General features: G+C 48.7%; 1 protein-coding gene across 1 annotated transcript in view; it reads right to left on the reverse strand.

Moving 5' to 3' along the window:
* The window catches only part of DOCK5 (dedicator of cytokinesis 5), a 923,455-nt gene that overhangs the window by 220,731 nt on the left and 675,900 nt on the right, over positions 1-26,824 (reverse strand). Inside the window, exons 37-38 of the mRNA XM_085632878.1 lie at positions 10,291-10,381; positions 8,732-8,851 (exon numbers count right to left, since the gene is read on the reverse strand). Of these exons, the coding sequence (XP_085489004.1) occupies positions 8,732-8,851; positions 10,291-10,381 (211 nt within the window). The remainder of the gene's footprint in view (positions 1-8,731; positions 8,852-10,290; positions 10,382-26,824) is intronic.

Genomic DNA, 26,824 nt, shown 5'->3' on the forward strand with positions numbered 1-26,824 from the left:
TCTAGCCGCCGATTCCTTAACGTAGAATTATCCCCAGGCGTGAGACTGGATCCGGATTTTTTTTGCCACAGCATCCCTGCGCGCCAGGGGCGGCACCTCGCGACCCCGCCCTGACGTCGTCCGCGGACGTGACGTCAGCGAGGTCACATAAGTCCCACCCCGGCGCGCTGACGTCAGTTTTCTTAGGAGAACTTTTCCACGCCACAACGTGGAGCCATCACAAACAAAACTGTGAGAGTATGGGAACAGGGTGCGAAAAAGCAGTGAAACAGAAAGGGAAGAAGCGAATGGTGAGGAACAGCACCATTAGGGACAGTGCCAAGCACTGCGTTACTGAGAGTCATGTAAAGGAAAGAGCAGAGCACCGCTCTGAGAAGGAACCCTGCAAGGCGATATCATTCCTGGAGGCAGAAAAACATGTGAAAAATGTCGTGGTAGACGACAGAATGTCTGCAACCACAATCTATAACAGTGAAGGGCAACAAGTCCGGAACAGATGAGTAACGACAAATCACCCCAAGACAACACCATCAGGGAGTGTTGTATCCCCTGTAAAACGCTAAGGGCTGAGGCACAGCCAAGAGACCCCAACCCAGAGGATTGCAGAGGAGTCAGAAACCCCAAGCAATGAAAAAAGGGAGAAGATTATGAGTAGGCCCCACACTGGAAGAACCAGGGTGCAGGGATGCAAAAGCACACATGAACCTACCGTCCAATTACCAGAAAAGAAGGAGTGGAACAAATAAACAGAATGAAGCATCCCACCCGGAGGGTGAAGACCAAGCTGAAGGGTCCTCGCAGAACGGGGAGGAAGGGCGGGCCGTGAAGGAATCTGCAGCTAGAATCATCTCTACCAGATACATCGTTACCGAAGGTAAGTCACTTGCACATCTGATAGAGACTACTAGCCACAGATTCCTTAACGTAGACTAGATACCCTAGCCATACCCAGAGGGGAGGAGGGCTGCGAGAGAACCTCACCAGCTTGGAAAAAACACAGGGCCCCAACAGGGGATATGTAATGGGAACAGGAAGGACGGCCCCACCTCCTCCAAGCAGAAGTAAGCAAGAACAAGGAGAATGGAAGGCCAGGATACCACAAGCCTACCCAAGGAGCAAAGGGCGTCCGCCAGAAAACCCGGAGGGACAGACAGCACCAAGCGAGTACCAAAGGATGAAAAGAACCACCCGCAATCCAAGGAGAAGAGGTGGAACGGAGGCAGAGCCCTCCTCAGGAGAACACACACAGCGAAGGGGACAGCGGAATGGGTGTCAGCCCCGAGGCAAGGGAACAAGGCAGGAGCGGCCCCACAGCCGATAAGTGCAGACGTGAGAAGGAAGACACAGACGCGCAAAGCAAAGGACAGGAGCATACGATTACACGCCGAGGCCCTCGGAGGTGGACCAGAACTACTAGGCGTGCGCAGCAGACAGCTGGTAAATACTATGAAGCATCGTGCCCAGAACAAGCCGAGCACAAGACGAAGACAGAGGCAAGGGAACCCCAGAACAAGCCCCAGAGAAGGACTGTCCCAGTAGCACAACCCGGCCCACGGGATGTGAGACATATGTAGTACAAACCTAAAGCCGGCAACCAGAACACAGGAGAACACCAGGAATAACCCAGCCCCCCTGGAACACAAGGCAGAGGCCCAGTCCGAAACGTCGGATAACAAGGTGGAAACACCAAGACACGACGCCGTAGACGGCATGACAAAAGGCGGTCTGGCGATCCAGAGGCTGAAGAGGGCAGGCAAAACGCACAGAAGCAGATATCCCGCAGGAACAAAGAGCAAAATGGCTGACAGGCAAGCCCTGTAGAAGAAGGATAGAAACACCATTGGATACCGAGCGGGACAGACCCTGGAGCAGCGCAAGCTGCGCTAAGGCAGAAGAAAAAGAGAGACCGCACCAAGCGGTATACAGTGACGCCAGAAAACGCGAGGAACCCGAGAAGGTATCCACACCCGTCCAGCTTAGGACAGAGCTATACAATAGCCAACAAGTACCCCACCTAGGGTATGACACGTCCCAAAACAAAACAGGGGAATACCTCTTAGGGAAACCCGCAGCAGAGGTCAAGAACAGAAAAGACCTGTGGATATCACCACAGGCAGCTTACCAATCAGCCAAAAAATACACAAATGGTCCAACCTGAGGACCTATATGGCTTCACTAACAGCCAAAATCACTCGCCACAAAAGCTGAAGTGCTGAACTAGCAGCCACAAGAATAGAGGAGCCAACTTAAGGACCCTGAAGGCATTCCAAGCCACACACAGCACACAGACGGGCCAACCGAAAAACTAGGCCCCAAAGAGAAAGGTGGGAGAAACGCCTCCCATAAGATACCTGAGTACCGACAAGCCGAAGCTTACAGAGGGGGAGGAGGACGGAGCGCCGCAAGGAGTCGTTGAATAGCGGAGTCCGCGTGGGTGTTAAATAACAGAATACCATCAAAAGGCAGGTCACCAAGATGCTCCCGAATATTCTCCGGAAAGATGTTATCCCGCAACCAAGCATGGCGGACACCAATGCAGAGGAAGCCCAACCTGCAAATTGAGGAACTTCAGGGGCAGTGAGACCTACTTTGTGAGTGTCCCAGATGTCCTGTTTGCCCCTCTTCTGCAAAACAAAGACCAAGACGTCAGCCTGTGACAACCACCACCCGACGCCTCAAAGCACCTGCACTCCAGAGCCCGAGTCCAAGGGAGGTGATGTAGCCAATGGGGTCCTCAGACCCACAAGAGCTAAGCCCATGCTTGGGTTTGCCCAGACTGGACTTTCACTCACCGACTGCAGCCTCTTTCTGCAGGCCCCCTCCAACTGCAAGAGACTTTCGCACAGGAATCCAACCTCAAAAGACACCATTGCACCCGAGCCACACAGCCCGAGAAGAAGTGGATCAAGGATGTCCCTGTGGGCCAGAGGATCTCAAGGGTCTAGCCCCCCCAGTGGGTTACCCCAGTCCCAGTTTGCAGCCTCTTTGTAACCTGACCGTTCTCCCACTGAAGTGAATGGGCCCACTGAAGTGAATGGGGCACCCAATGTCGTGATACACCTCTGCACCCAGATGCCCCAGATCCCCTCGAGATGACCTTTTGGTGTGGCCTTGGACCTTGCCCCATACTCAGTCCAGAAAAGTGCCCTAATGCAACACGTTTTTCCTCCATAGGATAGCATTACCGATCCCGAAACTGCTCCATTTTTTAAAACTGTAAACATTTATAACTCAAAAAGTAGTTACCCGATTCCGATGATCTTGGAATCTAAATTTATACAAAAGTCTGTGTTATTTTTAAAAATTGGTGTTGGATTTCATTATTGAGTGAGTGTGTCTCATTTACTGCCTTTTTGTGTGTGTAATAAATGTTTGGCACAACCCTCTGATATGCCTAAATGCTCGCCCATCCTACCACAAAAGAGAGCATTTGGGGTGTCATCTGTGCCTCTGTAATTCCTTTTGGGTTTGCCTGGACTCTGCACACTGTACCTCATTTTGGTACACTATATTGAGATCCAGCTTCCTACACCTGCCCATTCTGTAAGGACAAAGAGAGTGTACAAACACATGCTTTCTCCAAGGTTCGACAGCCACATGCCGCAAGTGATCTAGCTACATCCGTTGAGCCCTCGAGAGGGTATATAAAACCTGCTCAACCTCGAATCTCCTCACTCCCTGAGGAACAAGCTGCACTCTTGCCACTCACCTCAAGAATCCTGCCGGAACCGAGAAGCACTCCGGTCTCCTTCAAGTCCATCCAAACCAGGGGTTCCCGTGGCCCCAGCTCCCTCGACGTCTTCCTCCTTGCTCCCTCCTGCACAGCTACTCCGGACCCCCTATGACTCCCTGAGTCAAGGCTTCGAGATCTTCTTCGAACTTCAGACAAGTTGAAGAACTAGTCCAAGCACTTGATATCAGGTTAGTACGCACTAAACCTACTATAGTAGCAAACTGAACTGAGTATCCATGTCTTCAAAGACTATAGACTTTTCCTCCATTCCCTCTCTATGAATCACTCCAGCGCTTCTTGTATGTTTACTCTCCGGATCCTTCCTGCAACCTTGATGCTAGAACTGTATTGCACAAGAACTAAAGACTTGAGCTCTGTGTTTCTCTGATGAACAGTAGTGCTAAGACAAAACACTTCAGAGTCTTTTATATATGCATGAACCTTGTACCTTATCCTGTGTTCTAAGTGTATCCTTAGGAGTGCAAGTAACGCTGACCTTCGGCCCTAGTGTATCCCTAGGAGGGCAAGGAACTCCAACCGTTGCCCACAGTGTATACTTAGGAGTGCAAGTAACTCCAACCTTTGCTCCGAGTTTAACTCTGAGAGTGCCAATAACTCCAATCTGTATTTCAAGTTTATTTCTTTGAGTGCCACACTCCAATCTGTGATCTTGCTTATTCTGCTCTCATGCCGAGCTGCTGATTAAACTTGTGAGTGTATTTCACTGAAGGTAATGCATGGTCATAGTATATAGAGGTCTGTTAGTGTGCTGATGGTAAGTGCCTCCTCTTGTTATTTCCAGTGTATTGTGTCATGGCAAAACCAGAGGTTCTGGTCCAGTGTGTCTCGACCTCGCAGACACAGGTCTCAGGAACTGCAAATCCTGTCACGTAGTGTTGAACAGCCACTGAGCAGATACAGTACAGCAAGTCTCTCTTTTCTTATTTGATCCCAACCCCCTTCGCCCCCCAGGAGACAGTGTGGGATCAAAGGTTTCGGTTCCTTGGCCTGCATTGTCCTTGAGAGGGATAGGGGGCCCAGCATCGACTCCAGTGTTGTCTATGTGGTTGGGACCAGGTGAGTCCATGACAGACAATAAGAGGCAGAGGGTAAAACTAGAGCACCGCCAAGCCTGCACCCGTCATGGACTGCTTGGTGGTACATGTTAGGCACAAACCAGTGTGGCAGCACCAGCCAAGGGCAGGAGCAGTGGCAAAGCCAAGGACACCACACAGTACACAAGAGGAGGGGGGGGGGCTCCTCATCGCCATCTGTGGCCGGATGATCTGTTTTGTTGCATCTGACTTTGCATACTCTTGGGGTTGGTGATCAGCATCCTTCTGGATTCCCACCTGCTGCTCATGTGGTACCTGGCACATGAGAGCAGTGAGGAGATATTCCAGGGTAGAGTTCCTAGGAAAGTGTGCAGGCCAGCAATGTCTCACTCCATTTCATCACGGTCATTGTATCCTGTCTTGGACCTTTTTCCGGTAATTTACTGCTATTAGATGTGCTAGCCTAAAAAGGACAATGTAAGCAAAGCAAGAATACAACACCCAGAATGCATTAGGTTGTCATGTGGACTCCCGGGACTGGAAACACTGTTCATAAAGGCATGGAGAGAGGGGGCCCTATAGCCGAGTGTCTCTGGAACATGTCAAAGGTCACCCCTTCAGTGGAGGAGTAGAGGTGAGTGAGCCAACAAATTAACGCAGAGAGCCAGAGCTGAGCTAGGGGTCTAGCTGGGCACTTAGAGCCATGTGTGGCGCAGCGGACAGGGTGCCAGACGCCGGACCACGGTGTTCACGGTTCGATCCCCGACGGCAGGTTAGCCAAGCAGCACATGACTCTGGGTAATAGCTTGCTTAATCTTCCTGATGGCTCCCAGCGCCTTGACACCCTTGGGTAATTGTGCACTTACTGGATTTCATGTGCGAGCCACGCCTTGAAAATGTTTATATATAATTCTTAAAACAAACATCACGTTAAAAATTTTAGTTTCCTCAAAAATCAAAAAAGTGTATTTCTTTAACATATGGAAGCATTGGCATTAACATGCCACATTATAGCACTGCACTATGATGTACTTATTAAAAGTGTGTTTTTAAACACTAATTTAGAGCCATTCCTACCCTCGACCCCAACCTGGCGACAGTGCCATTAGTTTACTAAGAGGCATGACACTTGCCATGTGAACCCTGTATGTAGCCCAGATTCTTACCGAGAGAGCGTCATTATAGTCTATTAAAACACAATAGGTTTTTTTAATAACTGGTATTCTGAACTCACATATTTGAAAGTCTTTTTACATATACGACCATGAAGAAAAATGAGAATTGGGGGATTAAAAATCTTTGCCTAAGGTCACACAGTTTAATGGGGAAGCAGCGATGAATCCAGGTTTTCAAGAATCTATTTTGCTCTCTTTTTTACCTCAAATGTGAATGCTTTTTTTAACCTCTTTGAGTACAAGGGTAGATTGAGGGTGGCAGGCAGAGAAGCCACACAAAAGCTCGGCTCGTAGTTCTAACACAACCTTGAGCTAAGCCAGGGCCAGGCTTCAGACTCGAGCCTGGCTCGAGCTTCCAGTGATTCGCCCACTTATAGGGAAGGGAGCAAAACATTCCTATACACAGACTCTATTATCTCTCTTGTCATACCCTAGTGTCTTGCTTTTTCCCTAAACTAGTCTAGCTCCCTCCCAACACCCTAATTTATTTCTGATGAATCTGGTAGCTGTTTTGCCGGCACTGCAATGATATTGTGCATTTAAACTGTAGGGCACTTCCAACAGACAGAGATCAGCATGGGGCTTGGAGGGGTTAACTGGGGAGTGAGTAACTTGAAGAATGTTAGCCATCCGCCTTCTTGATATTTCGAAAACTGTATACTTTAACATTGCCAAGTTAATAATAAAACGCAATCGGTGCCCCCCTACCCCGCAGGCTTTTGCCTCCCCCATTGATTCTCTGCCTAAAAGGCTTTTTATTATTCTGTCATAGGCACGCATTTCAGAGAAGGTTACACAGTGTCATAACTTGGGAATTTGGAAAATGTTGTGCCAGCCTCATCCTCGCTTTCTTTATTTCTGGGGTTCCTGTAAAGCAGTGCTATGGTTGATAATCTGTTCAACTCATACTTAAAAATACATAGTATTTGTGTCACAACCTTGCAGCTGTGTAGCCTTGTGAATAATGTGCATTATATTACCATTACACAAATGCAACATAACTCATTCTGTTGACTTGGGAAACTCGGATTAGAGCTTTTAACCTGCAAGTTTCGTTCATTTGCTGCAACAAACCCATTTACCCACTGAACTTTCTTACCAGTTACTATAAGTAATTGTTTTTGTTAGTGGAGAATTGTAGGCTTAGGTAAAAATAATTGTTATTGATAAATAATTTAATTGGCACTGCACCTGGAAACATAATTTTTTATATATGCCCGACCCCAACGACCCAAACTACTTCTTATATTCTTCTTGACTTTTGCAGTTTTCATCAGCAACGATGGCTGTTACCAAATGGTTACAGTGTAAGATTTTCAGTCGGAATGTCAAGGGTTCTAATCCTGCAGTCTCCATGGTCATGGCTGTTTAAAGGTTCCTTTCATTACAAAGAACTTCAAGGTGGCTCCAATTAAAGGGTAGTCTTTATCAAATGCCACTGATGCGTCTAAAACTGTGTATGTAATTGGGAGAAGACCCGAGAGCAGGATTAGGTAAAAAAAAAAAATATAACGTTTGTGAATAACCAAATATTTTAAGTGGCACTCTGCATGGAAATATCTGTTTTAATATATGACAGGATGCAAAGAACAAAACAATTGCTTTCTCTATCCCCTCCGCCTTCTCTTTCATTTCCAGATGAGTTTCCAACCACAAAATACATTTCCAGACAGAACATTAGAATTAAGCTTTCCCACACAATTATCTTCCCCTTTTATATTGGTGGGGGTCGCCTTAAAAAATTCGCCAGACACATGCTTTTTAAATTGCAAACAGAACCCTAACGGAGGCTCAGAGCCTGTTACATAAAGTACTAAAAAGTTGGCAAGAGGCAGGTTTATATCGTTATACAGTAAAAGGAGCAGAGAGTTGAAACAAACAAGCCATGAGCACAAGCCTGTGTATTCAATGGGCCTTTTACAGAAGGGATTATTTTTCAAAAGTATGCATGAGCCACAGAGATGTTATGTGCACTGGGACGATAACCAAAAAATAATGTAAAATGAACAAAACATCAAAATATTGAGAAGTATTCCAGTCTTCACCAGTCTCAAGGAAACTCTCCTCAGGACCCTAAGAGTCTGTTGTAAAGTAGGGTGGTAATAGGAAATCCTTAATTTCCGAAGAAAATAAATATCCGAAAGCAAATCCTCAAATGGAATTCCCTCTATCGTTCAATCACTATTTGAAGGAAATTCCACAAGTAGATTCTCCTATGGATTCAGCACTTTCTTCAGAAGTTGAAATATTTACTATTCCCACGCAGTTTATGTTCCTAACCCCATCACCCGGATGGTCTGATGAAGCTCAAATGGTGACTGCGGTGAGACTCAGCCGTGCATTTAGAACATCATGCAGAATATAATCTGCAAAAGAAGGGGAAGTAGAATCTTGTTCCATATTTAAATCCAGGATTAGATCCATTTCAACAACGCATATTAGCAGGTCTAATACTTAACTTTCAACTGTACATACACACAGGTGTCTTCAACAACAGCCCAGAAAAAGTAGGTTTGTTGGCAAAGATTCATTAACGGAACCATGTCTTCTCAGTGTTCTTCAAGCGAAGGCATAACTTGTCATGTAATTTTGGCACTTTCAAGAAGGTTAAAACTACTTTTTACAATTTAGATGCAACTGCTCAGCAGGCATCGGAGTAGCAGGCACGTTCATCAAAGAACACCACGCAATAAAGAGTATGTTTTGATTTTCGTCATAAGTCAATCTGTACAACAAATGTCTACTTAAAATGACAAAGAGAAACTCACCTTGCCCTTGTCGAAGAAGGATATGATTTCCTGGTAAAGCTTCTCCTTAAGCTCCTGCTGGGAGTACACAATATAGCTGTCCCTCTGAAGTAAGTGGGGTGCACACGGCAGATCCGACCACTGGAAGGCAGAAAAGTTACGAGTTGTGAAGAGAGGACCTCATCAGTGAACGACTATCAACGGAGAACCTTTTAGAATAAGCAGCCAGGAAAACAATCCCAAAAGATACTTCGAATCCAAAAATGAGTGTCCCTTTCATCCAATCAACCACTTTTAATATTAGGCATTGTTATTTTTACGTTGCAAATACACAACTTTACTTTACCCAAAACAATTCTAGAAATAGAGGAGTGATCTCGGTGTAAAAACTAACACAAAACTGGAGACTAAGAATCAGTGTGCAACAGCAGTCAGGATTTAGGCAGACAAGTTTGTATTGTCGCCGTGGTAGCCCATGTCTAACTATGCACAGTATCCATACATTAACAATGGAAGACAACCAGGTTCTTCATGTTTTATTCTCTGGACCACAGTTGTGTAGAAAGTCCAGAACATGACAACATTTAGCACTGGACCAGCAATAATGAGGCCACAGTTTTTTGGAAGTGGGGAGGAACAGTGCCCATGGTGATGACCATGCTAGAGCAGGGTTGTTTATCCGTAATTTCACCTTAGAAACCCATGTTTAATAGAGCTGTGGCCCTGGCATCTCTTTTCCAACTTTACTATGAAGGTTATCAATGATTTCATGGGACCTCATTATCATAACTCTCAAACTGATAGATGTGAGAATCATTGTGCTTTAATGGTTTTCCAGGTTTGCTGCATTAATAAGAGAATAGACTTCTGAACAATTACTTTGTTAATGTAGCTAACTGGCAAGTTTGATGACAAAGCGTAGTTGTGGGATGCAAGCCTCAGACAACACAGCAATGGCAGAGAAGGGTTCTCCTTAGCTGCTTTCAACACATGTTCATCAACTCAACAATTTTTCAACCAATTGGGAAACCAAAATCCTTAAACACCGCCAAAACGACCTATCTTTGAAAGGTGACTGGGTGTAAAATGGACGCTGCTTGTTAACTGAGTGAACCCCTTAGGGATGTTATATGACAGTCCACCTTAATGTATGTGTTGAAAATTGAGGCTTTTCACGCATTTTGTGAAAACACTTTGAAGTTTTTTCCTTTCCTTAAAAAATGTAATACACTAAAAATCAACTAGGGGGACCATAAGGACATAAGTCTTAAAAATAAAGAGATTAAGCGGGTAGCGATTATCGGACAATGAGAACAAGAGTTCTAGACTTAACATGCAGCTTCTGCAAACAAAAGATTGACATTGTCTACACTGTGAAACATGTCAGTTAACATGGTGAAACAGGTCAAGATAACTTGCTTATAAACTTGGGACACAAGCTCCAGTGGAAGGACGGATTTGTAGGGTTTATGTAATCAAAAGAATGATGGTTCGGATTACTGAGGTTACCATTCATGAGTTTCAGTGATCCATCAGCAATCTCTTATCTTCTCTAATCTAAAGTAGTGTTATAAGCTCACCTGCAGAAGCTCAGCATGCAGTAGGAGGGTGTATGCTGCCTCTGAGTAACTCTCACAGTCTCTATGCAGGTCCCGAAGCTTGTATAGATACCTAAATAAAAGAACAGCAAGAACCATGAGAACAAGGACCTGCAAAAAAAGATTAAGGAATGCAGAGATATATCAATTCTCTACAATGATACAATAGGCATTCTCATTCATGACCAATTTCATATTTAGGAATAAGATAACCCTTACAATTTCCAAACTTTGCTTTTGTAATATCCCTCTGAAAAAAATGGTTAATTCCAATGCAAGTAAACATTTCAAAATGTGATATTTATGTATAAAGGACATATGGCCACTAGTACCTGAAAAACGGTGTAACCCACAACATGCAATCTACAAACTGAGTTATAAAGCATGGCTGTTTTCAAAGTGCTCAAGAGCACTTGGTATTGGAAAAGCCAATAGATCTTGCCTGTTGAATTTACCAATGCATTTTGCTGATGCTGTTCAGCAAGAGACAACCTAACATGACACATCAAGTGTCAGGCTCTTATCTGATCCCAAGAAAAATGAAACAAAGGAGATTTAATGTGAGCTAGCTTTTTAAACATGTTTTCAAAAACTTGCCATTGTTTTTGAGCATTGAGAAAGGTACCTTCTTGAGAACATTATTCATGAGCCACCAGGGACAGAGAACGTCACACAGTAAATAACGCCCAAAGTAAAAGATCGGGTCTTCATTGTAGGTAACAAATAGCGACAGGGCGGTAACAAGGAGGGACTAACAAGCCTCATTATCAATCAGAAACCAGCATTTTCCAAGGACAATGACACCAGGCAATCAAAATATGGGCGGAGAGAAGGCAAGGCTTCCACAGCATACTCGACTACTGCATGCCTCATAGAGCGAGCTGTGCATGCGCGCTGCCACTAGGCTCAGCATAAAAAGGAGACAGTGAAGCATCCTGGCACACTGAGATGCATCCATGCAGACTTGGGCAGGGTGAATTGAAAATGGAACATGGAGACAAACACTGATAGGATGACACTCGAACTGTGAGACGCAAACGCAGAGAGAGGTGTAGACATAAGAACAGGGTGAGACCTGGGGATAGAAGACAGAGGCACAGGAGGAGGGACACACATGCAATGGCACAAGGAGTCACAGACAATGAGACAGGGGGTGTGAGATACAGAAACAAGTTTAGGGAAATGCTGACAATGGGACTAAAAGATGTAGACACCATCAGGCACTGAGGCAAGGAGACACTGAGACATGGGGACAACAACACTATAACATGGCGACACCAACAATGTGACATGATGACGCTGGCACTAGGACACATGACAACTACCGGGCAAAATGTGGCTTACTTTTCCAAACCATGCTTTGGGGAAGTTGTGACTAACCAGTTTTAATCCTCTTTTGATATTAATTTGCTACTGGACCACTCTGGCCGGTTTACTTCCAGGTAAGGTGGTTGAGTATAAATTGATTAATGTTTTGGGCAACTTAAGGCTGCTGATGGATTACTTTGATATCCTAATATCTCAGACTTTTCCCTACTGTCAATCACTTGCTCCTTTTGAGCTGGCTGCACCAGACCGCAATCCAGGATTTTGTACTCAATTTTATTGATCCTCAATTGTATTACATCCTTTCTGATCAATTGAAACTAAGCTATCATTTTGCCAAACTTCTTGATTCAAGACTCAAACTGTTGTCCCAGTGAGCTCCACTTTATTACCTCCTTTCTGAAAGCTTACCTTTTACCACAAGCTATTCTCCTCCAACCTTTTGGTTTTCTTTTACAAACTATCAGGATGACAAGGAAATCATTCCAGAGGTAGAATCTCTTTGGCTTCAGACCTCCCTTGAACCACTGGATGATCATCTTGGATGAATTGGTAAATGAAAATGATCAAACTGAGAACAGGTAGCCATTGGTAATTTGCTGTTTATGGAATTAGAAGATATCTAACTGGGATCGCTGTGCTTAGCCCTCCCTCCTGTTACAACAGTAAAAAATGTAGCAACTTTACAGACTGGCCTATCCAAGCACTCAAAACAGCAGCCAGAGTTAAGGGTGTTTTTTTTTTTTTTTTTTTTTTTTTAAACCGTTTATTACAGGTCTTAAAAGTATACAAGTATGGGCCCACAACCTTCCGGCCGGCCGCTAGCAATAGTAGGAACACACGACATATATACATGGAACACGTGGCATTACAGGAGGATCATTTCTCAATAGATAACAATGTCGAAAAACCACATCATCCAGGCCCCATTATGCGGTTTCATTTTAAATTAAGAACAACAAGAAAACCACACCCACAAGGCAACCCACAATCGAAAATAGCAGCATGTGCTCCCCTAGAGGGGGGATCCCAACTATCCGTAGAAGTCTAGAGAGGGAGAAGAGAGCAGAGCGAAGACTGGGGGAACCCAATGCCCGGCAGCAGGGGAACGAGTCGGCTAGGGGGATGGGGCTGGCGAGGTATCAGGCAGCAACGGTGGTGCACAGATACCCCCGCGATAGGCGTTCCAGGGGCCCCACACTTTCACCCATGTCCCAGGCTTACCCCTCGCCACATACACCACTTTTTCGCGAAACATGCACCAGTCCATGTGTTCTTTCCAGGCCGAGACCGTCGGGGGCCTCTGGGATCCCCACAGTTGAGCAATATCACGCTTGGCGACCATATATCCCAGAGTCACCCACCACGTCTGCGGCGCTGAGTAATCAGTTGGTTCCCACACATTCAACAGGCATCTCCTCGCTTCAGGCAACAGCGTCACATGCGTAACCAGACGCAGCACCTCATGTACACCACGCCAGAACCCCTCTATCTCCGGGCACTCCCACAAAATATGCATAAAGGTCCCCAAAGCACCACACCCACGCTTACATAACCCATCTCCGGCATAGCCCATACGCAGAAGCTTCGGCCCCGTCATGTAGACCCGGTGGAGTATCTTGAGCTGGACGAAGCGAAGGCGAGCTGGTATGGCCACCTCCTTCGGGGAGGCCACCGCGGAGGTCCAGTCCTCGTCGTCCAACTCCAGCCCGTCAGCAACCCAAGCCGCACGAAGGGCAGTCAACAGGCCCGAGCGGTCGTTTATCAGCTTTTTATATATAAGTGAGATCGTGCTGTCCGGGACATGCCCATCCAGCACTCTATCTTCCAGGGGGGAATATTCCGGGATGGAGGCAACATCCGTGAAGACGGAACCCAGCGCATGACGGACCTGCAAATACCGGAAGTATTCACTGCCCTGCAACTGAAATTCCGTCTGCAGCATATCGAACGTTTTATATCCTCCCCTCGTCCAAAGATCCCCCACTTTACTGATACCTATCATGTCCCACTTCTCAAAGCCCTTAGAGGTCCACAGGGAACCTAACCGCTCAGACGCGTATAGTGGTGATGCCCGGGTCAAATGGTCCTTCCACCCCATAGCTGCATTGGCCGCGTGCCAGACTTGCACCATGACACGCGTGGGGCCCGTCAGACGAGCGTCGGGCGCGCTAGAATAGAGCGCTCGATTGTAGTCGCCACCTGGCAGGAGCATCTTGTCCATTTCAAAGGCCGGGTTTAAGGCGGGCCCGTAGAGGCCATGGTTAATGGCAGCAAGCTGGGAGGCCCAGTAGTACCGTTTAATATCCGGGAGGGCAATCCCCCCGTCAAACCATGGGAGCGTCAGCTTAGCCAGAGCAATGCGCGGCCTCCCGTCCCAGAACAGGAGGCGCTGCAGACTCTCCACCTCACGGAAATAGCGCGCCGGGACCAAGTCCATGGTGTTCTGCAAAGCGTATAGAAAACGCGGCAGAGACATCATCTTGAACAATGCCGCCCGGCCGAGCGGCGAAAGCGGCAGGCGCCGCCATCGTGCGACATCTACCCGCAGATGCTGGAGGGGGGGAAGCAGATTCCGTTCATATCGGGCCTCCGGGTCCAGAGTGATGAAGACACCCAGGTACCGAAATCCCTGCGGGGCGATCTGGATCGGACAGCCCCGCGGGAGAATAGGAGCCTCCCCAGAGAGAACATACACACACGATTTAGCCCAATTGATGACGAGACCGGAGTAACGACCAAACGAGTGTAAAACATCAACTAGGACTATAAGTGATTTACGTGGGGAGGCTAGGTACAGAAGGATGTCATCAGCGTATAGGGATACGCGATCCTCATACTCGGGGGTCCAACGGAGACCACGGATGGAAGGCTCCCACCGCAGCCACTCCGCCAGGGGCTCCAAGGCAAGCGCAAAAAGAAGCGGCGACAGGGGACAGCCCTGCCGCGTGCCCCGGCCCAGCTCAAACGGGGCCGATATTCTTCCGTTCACGACCACCTATGCCAATGGGCCCGCATACAGCAATTTGACCCAACTGATGAATCCTGGGCCGAACCCGAACTTAGCAAGCATCGCCCAGATGTATGGCCACTCAAGCGTATCAAACGCCATGGTGGCGTCTAAGGACGCCAGAATGGCCGGTTCCCGTATGAATGGGACACGCGCAAGCACCCCATGCAAACGCCGAAGATTAAGGGCTGTATTGCGATGGGGAATGAAACCAGACTGGTCCTGATGAACCAGATCTCCCACCACACCGACCAGCCGATTGGCAAGTACCTTAGCGAGAATTTTAGGCTCCGCATTCAGTAGTGAGATAGGCCGATAAGAAGTAACCCGATCTCGAGGTCTCCCCTCCTTGTGAATCACAACGATTGTAGCCAGACGCTGGTCAAGCGGGAGGGAGCCCTCTGAGTGGGCCGCAAGGAACATTGCGCGGAGGTGAGGCGCCAATGTATCCGGTCGCAGCTTGTACAGCTCGATAGGGATACCATTCGGGCCCATGGCCTTGCCAGAAGCGACCGAGCGTATGGCGAGGGCAATTTCGTCGGAGGTGGGAGCGGCGTCCAGCAACACCCTGTCCTCCCCGGACAGGGAAGGCAGTGCGATATCTCTGAGCAGGGCACGGGAATCCTCTTCCGAGCAAGAAGAGACCGGGGAATACACCTCGCGGAAATATTCCGCGAAGGAGGAGACAATTTCTTCTGGTTCAGTTACACACACACCATTCGTTTTCTCAATCAGTGGGACCACACGATTCGCTCTTTCCTTTTTATCCAACCACGCTATCAGTTTACCAGCCTTATCACCCACATCATACAGCCGCCCCTGTTGCTCTCTACTAAGGCCCCTGGCCGCCTCCGTAACGAGGGGCCTATACGCCGCCTGCTTGAGCTGGAGGACATGTAGTGCCGCGTCAGTCACCCCATCTTCTAGATTACCCTCCAGCTCCGCTATTTCAGCCTCCACCCGGGTCACCTCTTCCCGCTCACGCCTCCGGGCGTGGGAAATAAGGGATAGGGCCTCCCCTCTAAGTACTGTTTTGAAGGCCTCCCACAGGGAGATAGCTGAAGGCACCGACCCCACGTTCTCCTCAAAATAGCGCTGGAGGGATTTAATCAAGTCAGCGCGAATGGTGGGGTCGCGCAGGTACTAGGAGTTAATTGGGACCACCCTGCTCTCAGCCCTCGGAAAGACATCAACATGCAACAATAGCGGGGAGTGGTCCGAGATACCCCGTGCCAAATGGCGCACCTCCCCCACCCTCCCAACATGGGCCGCCGGGACAAGGACATAATCAAGCCGTGAGAGACTACCATGGGCCCCCGAGTGGAAAGTGTATTGCAACTGTGTGGGATGTTTTAAGCGCCAGCAGTCCACCAATCCCAGTGTATCCAAGAGGCCGGATAGCCACGCCTGTGCCCGGGGGAGGTCCCTAGGGGGCTGACGATCCACAGTTCCAGAAACCACCGCGTTGAAATCCCCCCCCACCACCAGAAGCCCCCCCGGAAGGCCAAGGAGGAGGCGCCCCAGATCTGCAAAGGTGGTCGACTGCAACCCCGGTGGGACGTACACTGACACAAAGACGATCACTTTGCCCTCCATTCTCCCCACCAAGACAGTGTAACGTCCCCTGTCATCATGGAGCACCTCATCAATTTCTAACGGGAGCGAGTTCTTTACCATGATACCCACACCCCTCGAGCCTGACGTGAAGCCCGAGTGGGCCACAAGGCGGTAACCACGCCGATTCATGGCGCAGAAGGAATTGCCAATAAGGTGTGTCTCCTGCAGGAAGACCACATCAGGCGAGAGTCGCTTCAGATACTGTAGGACCACACCTCGTTTGATCCTGTCCCCCAGTCCATTAACGTTCCAAGACAACAAAGTCAATTCCCTACCCCCCATCATACACAAAGACCATCATTTATCCCCCCAAGAGCACAGTAGAGCCTACACAAAAAAAGGGTTGCCTTGTGAAAATAACAAACAACGCCCCATCCCTACCCACCCCCCCCAACAAAACTCCCCCCTCCCTGCACCCCTGCATGAGCCCAAACAGCCCCCCCAATGTGCAGTGTGCCTGTCGCCCCATAGATAGTTAAACTAACTAGACCCCCAGAGGAGGAGGGAGAACCCCCAAGAGACCCCACACAACCTCCATAGGAGGGGAAATTAAACAATCCGACGTATAGTCAAAAAGTGGCATCATTTTTGTCCCGAGCGAGGCCTAATATTAGTCCCTCAGTCTTGATCCGGCGAGCCCTCTCCCCCGGCCGCTCCCCCCCCCGCCACCCCGATCCCGATCTCCAGACAGAGTATCCAACCAGTCCCCGGCCGCTTCGGGACGTTCAAAAAAGTGTGTGCGACCTTCCACCTCCACTCGCAGCTTAGCGGGGAAGAGCATGGCGTACTTGATGTTTAGGTCCCGAAGACGGCGCTTGACACCAAGGAAGCTTAGTCTCTGTTTCTGGACCGCAGGGGTGAAATCAGGATAAAAATTAATATCCATATTATCAAGTCTAAGCGGTCCCTGTAGTCTGGAGGATTGCAGGATAGCGTCTCTGTCCCGAAAATTAAAAATCCGGGCGATGAGAGGTCTCGGAGCGGCTCCGACCTTAGGCCGTCCCCCGGAAACCCTGTGGGCTCTCTCCACAGCAAAGAATTTACTCAGCCCCCGTGGCTGGAGATGGTTGACGATCAGGTCTTCCACGAAAAGGTCCGCCGCCGCTTCCTCACGTCCCTCAGGCCCCCCGATGATACGGATGTTGTTACGCCGGGCCCGACTCTCGGAGTCCTCCAGGCGACGATCCATTAGCGCACTCGCCCGAGCAAGTCGGCGCACCTCCGTTTGCAGGGCCGCCACATCTGTCGTAAGGCCCGATGCGGTGTGGGCCAAAGAATCAACTTGGTCGTTGGTCTTGGAGAGATCGGCCCTTATCAGGCCAACATCTACGAGGACCGAGACGATCTTCTGCGCCAGTGTGTCAAAGCGCTGGCCCACAGAGGCCTTCATCTCGGCGATGGCGCCCATGACATCCCGCAGAGTCAGATCCGTGGGCAGATTGGGGGCATCAGTAGGGCCCTCAGGGGACTTGCGGGGCACCTCAGGAGATCCCTTCTGGAGGGTATAGCGATCCATGCTGTTGGACTGTTGGGCTGCGCCACGCCGGGTCGATTTTACCTTTGCCCGATCGCCATCTTGTTTCGTGGCCATGGTCCCAGTCTCCCGATCGCACCAGCCACGTCGTGAAGGGCAGGCAAGCCGGTCCACGGGCTCCGGGGGGATGCCACCCCAGATCTGCAGGGCGGATCACAGCCGGCGGGCAGGCGGGGTCCCCCAGAGATGCCACACCAACACACAAAGCCCCGTGACCCAACCTCGCATAGACAGCCAGGAGGGTACGAAAGCGAAAGTGAAAGTGCGGGTTCCGCGAGCCACCAAGCCCTGCCCGCCGCTGTTATTCACTTCGTCACTGGATCGCCCCACAACGCAAATCCGGGGTTCGGCTAGGAGAAGGCCGCAAACCTTGATCGGTGGTAAAGTCGGTGCCCGAGGTCCGATTTGGAAGCGGAAAACGGGCGCCCCCTCAGCTCGGGCTCACCAACACAGTCCCCTCATCTGGGACAGGATATGTTCAGGATAGTGATAGGAGGTCGCGGAGGTCCTCGGGAGCCTCGCACCTACGCGGCCATCTTGGTTGCGCGCTAGGCTCCTCCCCTGGGTGTTTTTTAATGGTGATCTCAACAAGACCCTCCTGTACTAGGAGCAAGCCCAGGAAATTCATTCTACCATTTTTTTGGCAGGCTCATGGTTCAATTATGCAAAAATGAGCAATAACTAAAATGAGATCTACTGGAGTTGATGTATTGCATTAAGTGAACCCAGCATGATCTTGCATGGGTGATTGATGGCTGTAGCATATCTATAGGGAGGCCAGATGGAGCCCGTGCTCCAGCAATCTGTCCTAGCCCCCTTGAGCCCCACCATCACAGCTGCTTAGGCAACACATGAGCCGAAATGTTTGGTAAAAGTTTTAAAAAAAGACGTTTAATGGGTGTGTGTGTGATAATTCTTGATTGCAAGTAGGTAGAGATATGGTGTTTACACTCAAGTAAATTGTAATCTAAAACCCTCTTTAACGGTGAAGTCAGATTTTAAGTCACAATTCAGAAAATGCCTCTTTTAGAAAATTGGCATTTTCATGTCCAAACCATTTGTGCCTTCTGCCTGTGTCCTGGGTCACCTGACTTTGAATGGCTCAGCTGTTGGGTATTGCTGCCAGTCAGAAAAACAAAAAGGGCTTATGTGTGTCTAGGATGGGTCATTCAGGCAGGATGGCTAGAGGAAGCATTATACTCAGCCCTGTTTACACTTCAAAGGACTATGCTTCCTGCACACACACAGGAATATGCCCCTTGATAGTGTCTCCCTCGTTTTGTTTGCAGATTCCCCTTGTTTCTTTAGTCTTTCCTTACAGATTCCCTCTAACTCCTCCTTTCTTCACAGATTCCGGCTGTTTTTTCCTCGCAGATCCCCTCTAATTCTTTTCTTCACAGATGCCCCTAACACTGCCCCTTTCCAGTGCTCTCCCCTCCTCCGTGCCTCACCACCTGTTTTGTCGTCACCCAGCTGTCTCCCTTCGCCTCCCACTCATCCCATCTTGCGCCCTGACCCCCTCCCGGTTAACCTACTTAATGGAGGCCGCAGTGTGGCTACGCACCGGTGCACTAAAAGCAAGCATGTGTGCACCGGTCGGTGCCTGGACTGTGCCCAGTGTATGGACCCCTGTCCCCCCCCACAGCTACACATACACCGAAGTCCTAGCCCTCAACCGCAGTCAAAGCGACAACAACTGCTACCACGCAGCCCCGCGATTTACAGCAGGACCTTTCTCCTGCCTCAACTGCCCACCCCACTGCAACACTGAACGCAAAGCTCAGGAACGACCGCTGACCGTCATCTATGCGAATCAACTCCACTGCTTACTAATCAACACTCGCTCACTCCACAAGCACACCAGAGAAATCTGGGACATCATCCCCTCCCTCACGCTGGACATTTATTTTATTTGTCGTATTTGTATGGAGCATAGCTGCCCCAGCAACAGGGCGTCCCAGCGCAACCAAAGACAGTGAGAGTAGCCAGCAGGAAAGCAGTTTAGACATGAACCGGGAAAAGGCAGGTCTTGATGGCCTTTCGAAAAACAAGATGACTCTGGATCTCTCTGATCGGGACCGGAAGCAGATTCCAGAGTTGCGGTGCAAGACTGCAGAAAGAGTGGCCTCCGGCTCTCGCTCTCAGGACACGAGGGACACACACTAACGCTTGGTCAGCCGATCTGAGGGAACGCCGCGGCACATAAAACTGTAACAGGTTGGACAGGCCCAAAGGAGCCTGTTGAGTCAGAATCCTGTGCGAAACGCAAAGTCTTAAACTGGATTCGCTTTTCAACAGGCAACCAGTGTAGCTTGGGCAGGACATGGGAAACTGGACAGGATCTCGGCAGTGCCACCAGAATATGTGCAGCAGCGTTCTGGATTCTCTGCAAGTAATCCAGCCTCGACAAGATTGTCGCTTGGATGATGGTCTGACGCACCCTGAGCAGAGGCTTCAAGCCACGCAGCAGCCCAAAACATGTCCCTGCCACGGCTTTAGATTGTGTATCGAAGGCGAGGCCACTGTCTATCCACACACCCAGGTTCTTAACTGCCTCTTTAGGCACAGGGGCCGGTTTGAGGCTTTCTGGCCAACACTGCTCGGACCATAAGTCCCGGTCTTTCCCAAATAACAGCACCTTGGACTTACTGGCATTCAGCTGCAAGCAGTTGGTTGACATCCAGCCTGCCACCTCTACCAGATCCTCCTTAAACTTTCCCAAACTAACATTATTTCTCTTGGAGAAAGCGATCACCAAATGGGTGTCGTCAGCGTACGACACCAATGACAACCCTCTACCCTTAGCCACCCGTGCAAGAGATTGCATGTAAATATTAAACAGAAGGGGGCTCCAAATAGAGCCCTGAGGCACCCCCTATTTCAAAGCAAACTCCTGCGATTGAAATGGTGGCACCCAGACCAGGAAAGATCTTCCCGTCAAGAAAGACCGACACCAATCCAAGGCCAAATCCCTCACTCCGATGTCCTGCAGACGCCTCAGCAAAATCTTGTGGGAAACAGTGTCAAAAGCGACACTTAGGTCTAAAAGAATTAAGGCCGCAGAATCACCCACATCCAAAATCCCTCGGATTTCCTCCGTCACAGCCAACAAAGCAGACTCTGTGCCGTGGCGTGCTCTAAAGCCATTCTGCGAAGGGTCAAGAATTGCATTATGCTCGGTGAACTCGGTGAGAATAGTATTCACATGCGATTCCACCAGCTTTGCGAGAAAAGGAAGTTGTCTTCCTCACCGAGATGTGACTCAACCCGGCATAAGCGCCCGACATCACCACCACTACACCACATGGATACAGGATAATCTACTGGGACCGCACAAACAAGCAGGCCTGTGGAATAGACATCATACACAAAGAGTGCATTAACTGCACAGCTACTGCAGACACCTCAACCCCTATTATGGAACAACTCAATTTCCAGATCAAAACTAAATGCAAAACCACGATCAAAGACACCCTTGCCTACAGACCCCTGGGTCCACGCCTCACCTTCTGCAAGGCCATCGCCAAATGTATCACCCATCTGCCAATCTACTCCAAAGACTTCCTCTTCCTCAGTTACCTCAACTTCCACCTGGAAGACCCCAGCGACACCAACAACCTACTCAAAAGCATGGAAATCGTGGGACTCTTCCAGTTACTCACCGATCCCACCCCCCACATAACCTGACTACCTCATTTTTTCAGCCAGCAGCAGAATCAGATACAGCCACCCACCGAGATCACTTGGTCTGAGCACTCCATTGTCTGCTTTCACATCGCAAACCCCTTGTTCACTGCCACTGGCCCCCCAGCACCCCTACAAGAGCTGTAGCAAAGTAACACAAGACATCTGGAACACCTCCCAGAACATCACCACCAACCTCGAAGAGGGGGTAGGAAACTTAAATATATGAATCAACACATGAAACGACAATGCCGCCCCCCACAAACCCACCAAAAGAAACAGATTCTCCAAACACCACAACTGGTTCACGCCAGAGCACAAAGCCCATATGCGCTCCTGCAAGCGACTTGAGAGGATCTGCCTGTTCAGCAATACTAACAATTTCCGTCACAATTTCAAACTAGCCCGGAACAGGTACCATCATCATCTCAACACCATGGAACAAAACACCTGGCCAGTCGTCTGGACAACAGCTCAAATCAAAACAAGGAGCTTTTCTGCATTATCAAAGAATTCTCCAACCCAATAGTCACCCCCTCGCAGGAGCACTGCAACTCCCTTGCAGATGTCTTCTACACTAAAATCTCCACCATTTACGAAAACGTCGACTCCAAACCCCCGATAACTGAACTTAGCAAATGCCTAAAAAGAATAACCCCCAGGAGAGCTCACTAAACACCTGGGAGCCTCTCTCCACTATCACAACCACCACCATCATGGGCTCCATCCACTCAGGTGCCCCCAAAGACACCTGACCCCACCTCATATTCAACATGGGGAAAAAGCACCATCAGCAACGAGCTCACCGTAGTCATCAACACATCCATCTCTTTGGCCTTCTTCCCTGAAGGCTGGAAACATGCAGAGATCAAACTGCTCCTTAAAAAACGCCCTGCAGACTTCAATGACTTCAAAATTTACCACTCCATCTCCCTACTGCCCTTCCCAGACAAAGTACTTGAGAAAGCAATAAACCTTCAACTAACTGCCCACAAGGAAAAAAACAACCTTCTTGACCCCTCCCAGTCTGGTTTCCACTCAAACCACAGCACAGAGACAACCTTAATCACTGCAACAGATGTCATCAGGACCCTCCCAGACAGGGGAGAAACCGCCACCCAGATCCTCCTCGATCTCGCCGCTGCATTGGACACTGCCTCCCACCACACCCTCCTAACATGGTCTCCACCAAATGGGGATCCAAGGTAAAGCTCTCAAATAGATCTCTTCCTTCCTATCTGTTTGCACCTAAAGCATCTGTTTTCCTCCTTTCAACTCGGGACCAAAAAACATCATCTGCGGCGTCTCACATGGATCCTCTCTAAGCCCAACTCTCTTCAACACAATTCATTGATCTTAGAATGACGCATTGGTCTTAAATGTTGTTTGAGTATATTTGTTGCTTTCAGCTGCATTTTGGATGGTTTGAATGTGTTTTGATATCTATTTTATTATTTTTACTTCTTACTGTTGTGGTCTTATTGATTACACTCTGTGTTTTAATATCGTTTATGGTTTACCTGTTCAAAACTGCATTAAGATTCAGTTGACTGATTGAAGTTGCAAAGCCCATTTTTATGCCACCTTTATACTTGTTTTCTGTGGTAAAACATAGTATACTACAGACACATTGCACTGTATGTTATGCCTTGTATAGCCATAGTGCAACTTTCCTTTATAGAACTTACAGGCGTTACCAGCGATCTAGAGTTTCACAATCTACTTCAGAAAATGTAATAAAAGTTCATTGTTTCCATCTGACATGGATAGGACACCAGTTCCTTATCTGCTTAGCTCCCTCTGCTGTGTAATGCACTAACTATGAGCAATTAGCAATAAATATGATTCCAAAAAACTGTCTGCCTTGCTATTCAGCAAACTTTCAGAGGTATGTACTCTACATCGCTGACAACAGTCCCATACGTATCACACACCAAGTTAGGCTCCTCTAGTAATCTTACAACTTCCATATAACTGATACAAAGGCATCAGATACTGTATTCACCTCACACAAGCTACAAAACGGATAAACGATGGCCAAAATGGCTGGTTGGTTTAAATTACAGGTTCTACAAGAAAATAATCAATGTTTTAAATAGAAAAGGAAAAGTCAATGGAGTTGGCCTTGGAAAGGTGGTGGAATGGTTTAATTTATGTTTTATTTTTTATTGCAAGTAAACATCATAAGAAATAAAAAACATGCTGCTGCCGCCGCCTAAAAGTGAGGGCCATGCTGGTTATGCACAAGCTGGAACCATAACTTATATTTTTAATAGAATAATGATTGCTTCCTAGCAGACAGGTGTCCTAGGAAGAGTTACAAAAATATGCTTTAATTCTAATGCTCTAATGCTCTTGACTGGAAAATATTATTCTCAGTTCAATACCTTTAACCTGAAGATCTAGTTTAAATACACAAAAATGACAAAAAATAAAAAATGATAAAGAAAACATTTCTGAGTTAAAGTATTGGCCCACATCCCTGGCACTGAAATGCACATGTGGTCAGGAAAATGCATCACTCATAGTGCAAGAGCGCCAATGGCAGAGGTGGGCAGAACCATTTCCCCTATGATGTATCCTATGGTGGGTGGAAGCAAAACATGTAAAACACAAATGAGTGATGTCACTGACCATGTCATGAGTGATGTAATATGTGACGTCATCAGCAGTGCATTGCGGGTGCGCGAGTTATAGTTAGCTGAACTAACTATAACGGGGGAATTTCAATGGTTTTGTACGAGTGAAATGTCCAGCTAACTATAACATGTGTGAAACCTATGGTTTTTTCAGTGAATTTGCAAGGTTTTTTAAATGCTAATTCCCAACTATAACCTGTGTGAAACCTATGGTTTTTTCAGTGAATTTCAAAGGTTTTTTAAATGCTAATTTCTAACTATGCCTACAGACATAGGACATGTGAAGAAAGAAGAAAAAACGCACAGAAAGAAAAAAAAGAAATGCAGAAAGAAGCAACAGAAGTCCTCAAAGACGAAGAAAAGTGCAGGAAGAAGGATAACGTGCAGAAAGAACACACAGAAGAGCAGAAAGAAGCCTTGTTGCAAAATCATCCTGCACCCTCAACTTTTTCAGACAGCTACTGGTGGTAACTGAGTCTAACTAACCAGTCCTAGAGCCAGTGCTATGTTAAAAGACACTCAGAATACAGTGAAAACACCTACATACACTAGGGAACACTATGCGTTGGGGTCCCGCTGTGATCAGCATGACCTCCTCTGTAAGCCCCTAGTATATAATAGGGCAGGGGATTAAAACTACCTCTTAAAACGCGCCACAGGGCGTGTTTGCACACGTCACCTTAGGCCCCGTCCCCTCACTTCCCCACTGTGTAAACATGCCCTGTGGCCGTTTATAAGTTGGGAGATTAAATCCCCTTGAATCCTGAGGGTCCTTAGGGTCCACCTAAACCACTAGGTACCTCCAGTAAGCGCCACAGAGCTGCGTTGCAGAGAGATGTAAAAAGGGGCACGGCCTAGACCACCCCTCTGCAACGCAGCGCAGTGGCACTTACTGGAAGCACCTGGTGGGCTAGTTGGCCCCCAGGGTCCCTCAGGATTGAAGGGGAATTATTTCCCCAATTTAAAACGCGCCACAGGGCTTGTTTGCACACGTCACCTCAGGCCCCGTCCCCTCCCTTCCCCACTGTGTAAACACACCTTGTGGCCATTTTTTAAATTGGGAGATTAAGTCCCCTTGAATCCTGAGGATCCCTAGGGGCAAAATAGCCCACTAGGTACGTCCAGTAAGCGCCATTGCAGAGAGGTGTAAAAAGGGGCACGGGGGGAGGAGGAGCCAAGATGGCGATCGGGACGGCAGCGTAGGCTCCCGGCTCCGTGAACCTCCACATCCCGCACAGATATCCTGCATGAGATCCTTAGCCTGCGCTACATGCCCGTGTTGGTGGTTGAGAGCGGCGACCGATCGTGTGATTCTGAAGTTTCTGGCGGCGGTACCGCCGGAGAAATGTTCATTTGAAGTTTGCGGCCTGTGCAACCCTGGAACCGGGACCTCGGGTGGACAACATGGCCGGCTAGCAGTTCAATAACAGCGGCCATTGGTGACTGGGTGGAGTCGGAATACCGGAGCGGTGCGAATATTGGCCTGAATTTCGCTGTGGTCATTCCTGCCACTGAGCGTAGCGGAACGAGTGCATCCCCGAGGTGGCAATTCCAAGATTCTTCGGTAATTGCCTGAGCCCTCGCCAGTGAGCTGCTCGGACGCTGCCTGTAACTCGCCCCGATTTTCGCGGGCTACTCCCGATTTTTCGTGGGTACTGGTCCAGGGTGAGGATGGCTGTTACCTGTGACCACACACTGGACACATATTTTGCCTGCCCCCGGAACCCTGTTTGCAGTGACATGGAACTGGATGCGCTTGTGCCGGAGTCCCGATCCCAATCTGGGGTGGAACTACCCTGCGGCCATCTTGATAGGATGGAGTCTATCATCCTGTATACTGGGTCTCAGCAAGATTGGGAGTGTGTGGCGAAGAGGAGCGTAGCGGAGCGGGCGCGGGGAGCTGTGCTGGGGTACGGCGACCTTCTCGAAGCTCTCGGTGCCCTTCATTCCACCCTGGTTCACGGCGCCCGGGTATTGGGGAGAAAGCTTGATGGTATCGCGTCAGCGTCGGAACAGTTGCGTCCTGCCTGTCCCCAGGTACGCAAAGATTTGTTTCACTTTACACAGGAGGAAAGTGTCGTGGCCGCCCCTGTGAATAAGGGAAAGCTGGAAACTTCGGACAATGTGGCAGCGTGTGGTCGGCTGGCTGTGGGTTTGGTCTGTTCCGGAGGTTTTAGATTTGAGCAGAAGGTGGTGACTTTGTCCCGCGCACGGCCTCCGGCGACCCAGGCAATATTCAAGCAACGGTCGCCTGCTCTGGCTGGTTCCTCCTTCCTGGACCTTGTGTGCAACGCATGTCCTGGGGCAGTACCGGGAAAGATGATCCTCCAGGATGATGACTGTGTTGGTATTCAGCGACGTCCACAATACATGTGTGTGTCGCTTTCTGGTCTTTTTGGGACGCTCCTCTTCCTCGTCACATTAGACATGGCAATGGGTCGAGGGGTATGCATTGGTGGATTCGCAAAGAGAGGCCAAGGATAAGGCTGATCCTTCAGAGGTTGTCATTTAATAGGCGGGCGGGCGCGGGGGATGCGTGCTCTCACGGCATAACTAATAGTGTAGTAGGTGAATAATGCTCCCCATTTCTCTTTGACATGGTCGATTTTTGTTGTTTACTGTTTACCTTGGGGAGGAACATATTGTGCGGGAGGGAGAAGCCGGGGGCATGTTTGAAGGCCCTCCTCCAGTTTATTAATAATCTCT

The sequence above is a fragment of the Triturus cristatus genome, chromosome 11, assembly GCF_964204655.1.
Source record: "Triturus cristatus chromosome 11, aTriCri1.1, whole genome shotgun sequence".
In the NCBI taxonomy this organism is placed as follows: Eukaryota; Metazoa; Chordata; class Amphibia; order Caudata; family Salamandridae; genus Triturus; species Triturus cristatus.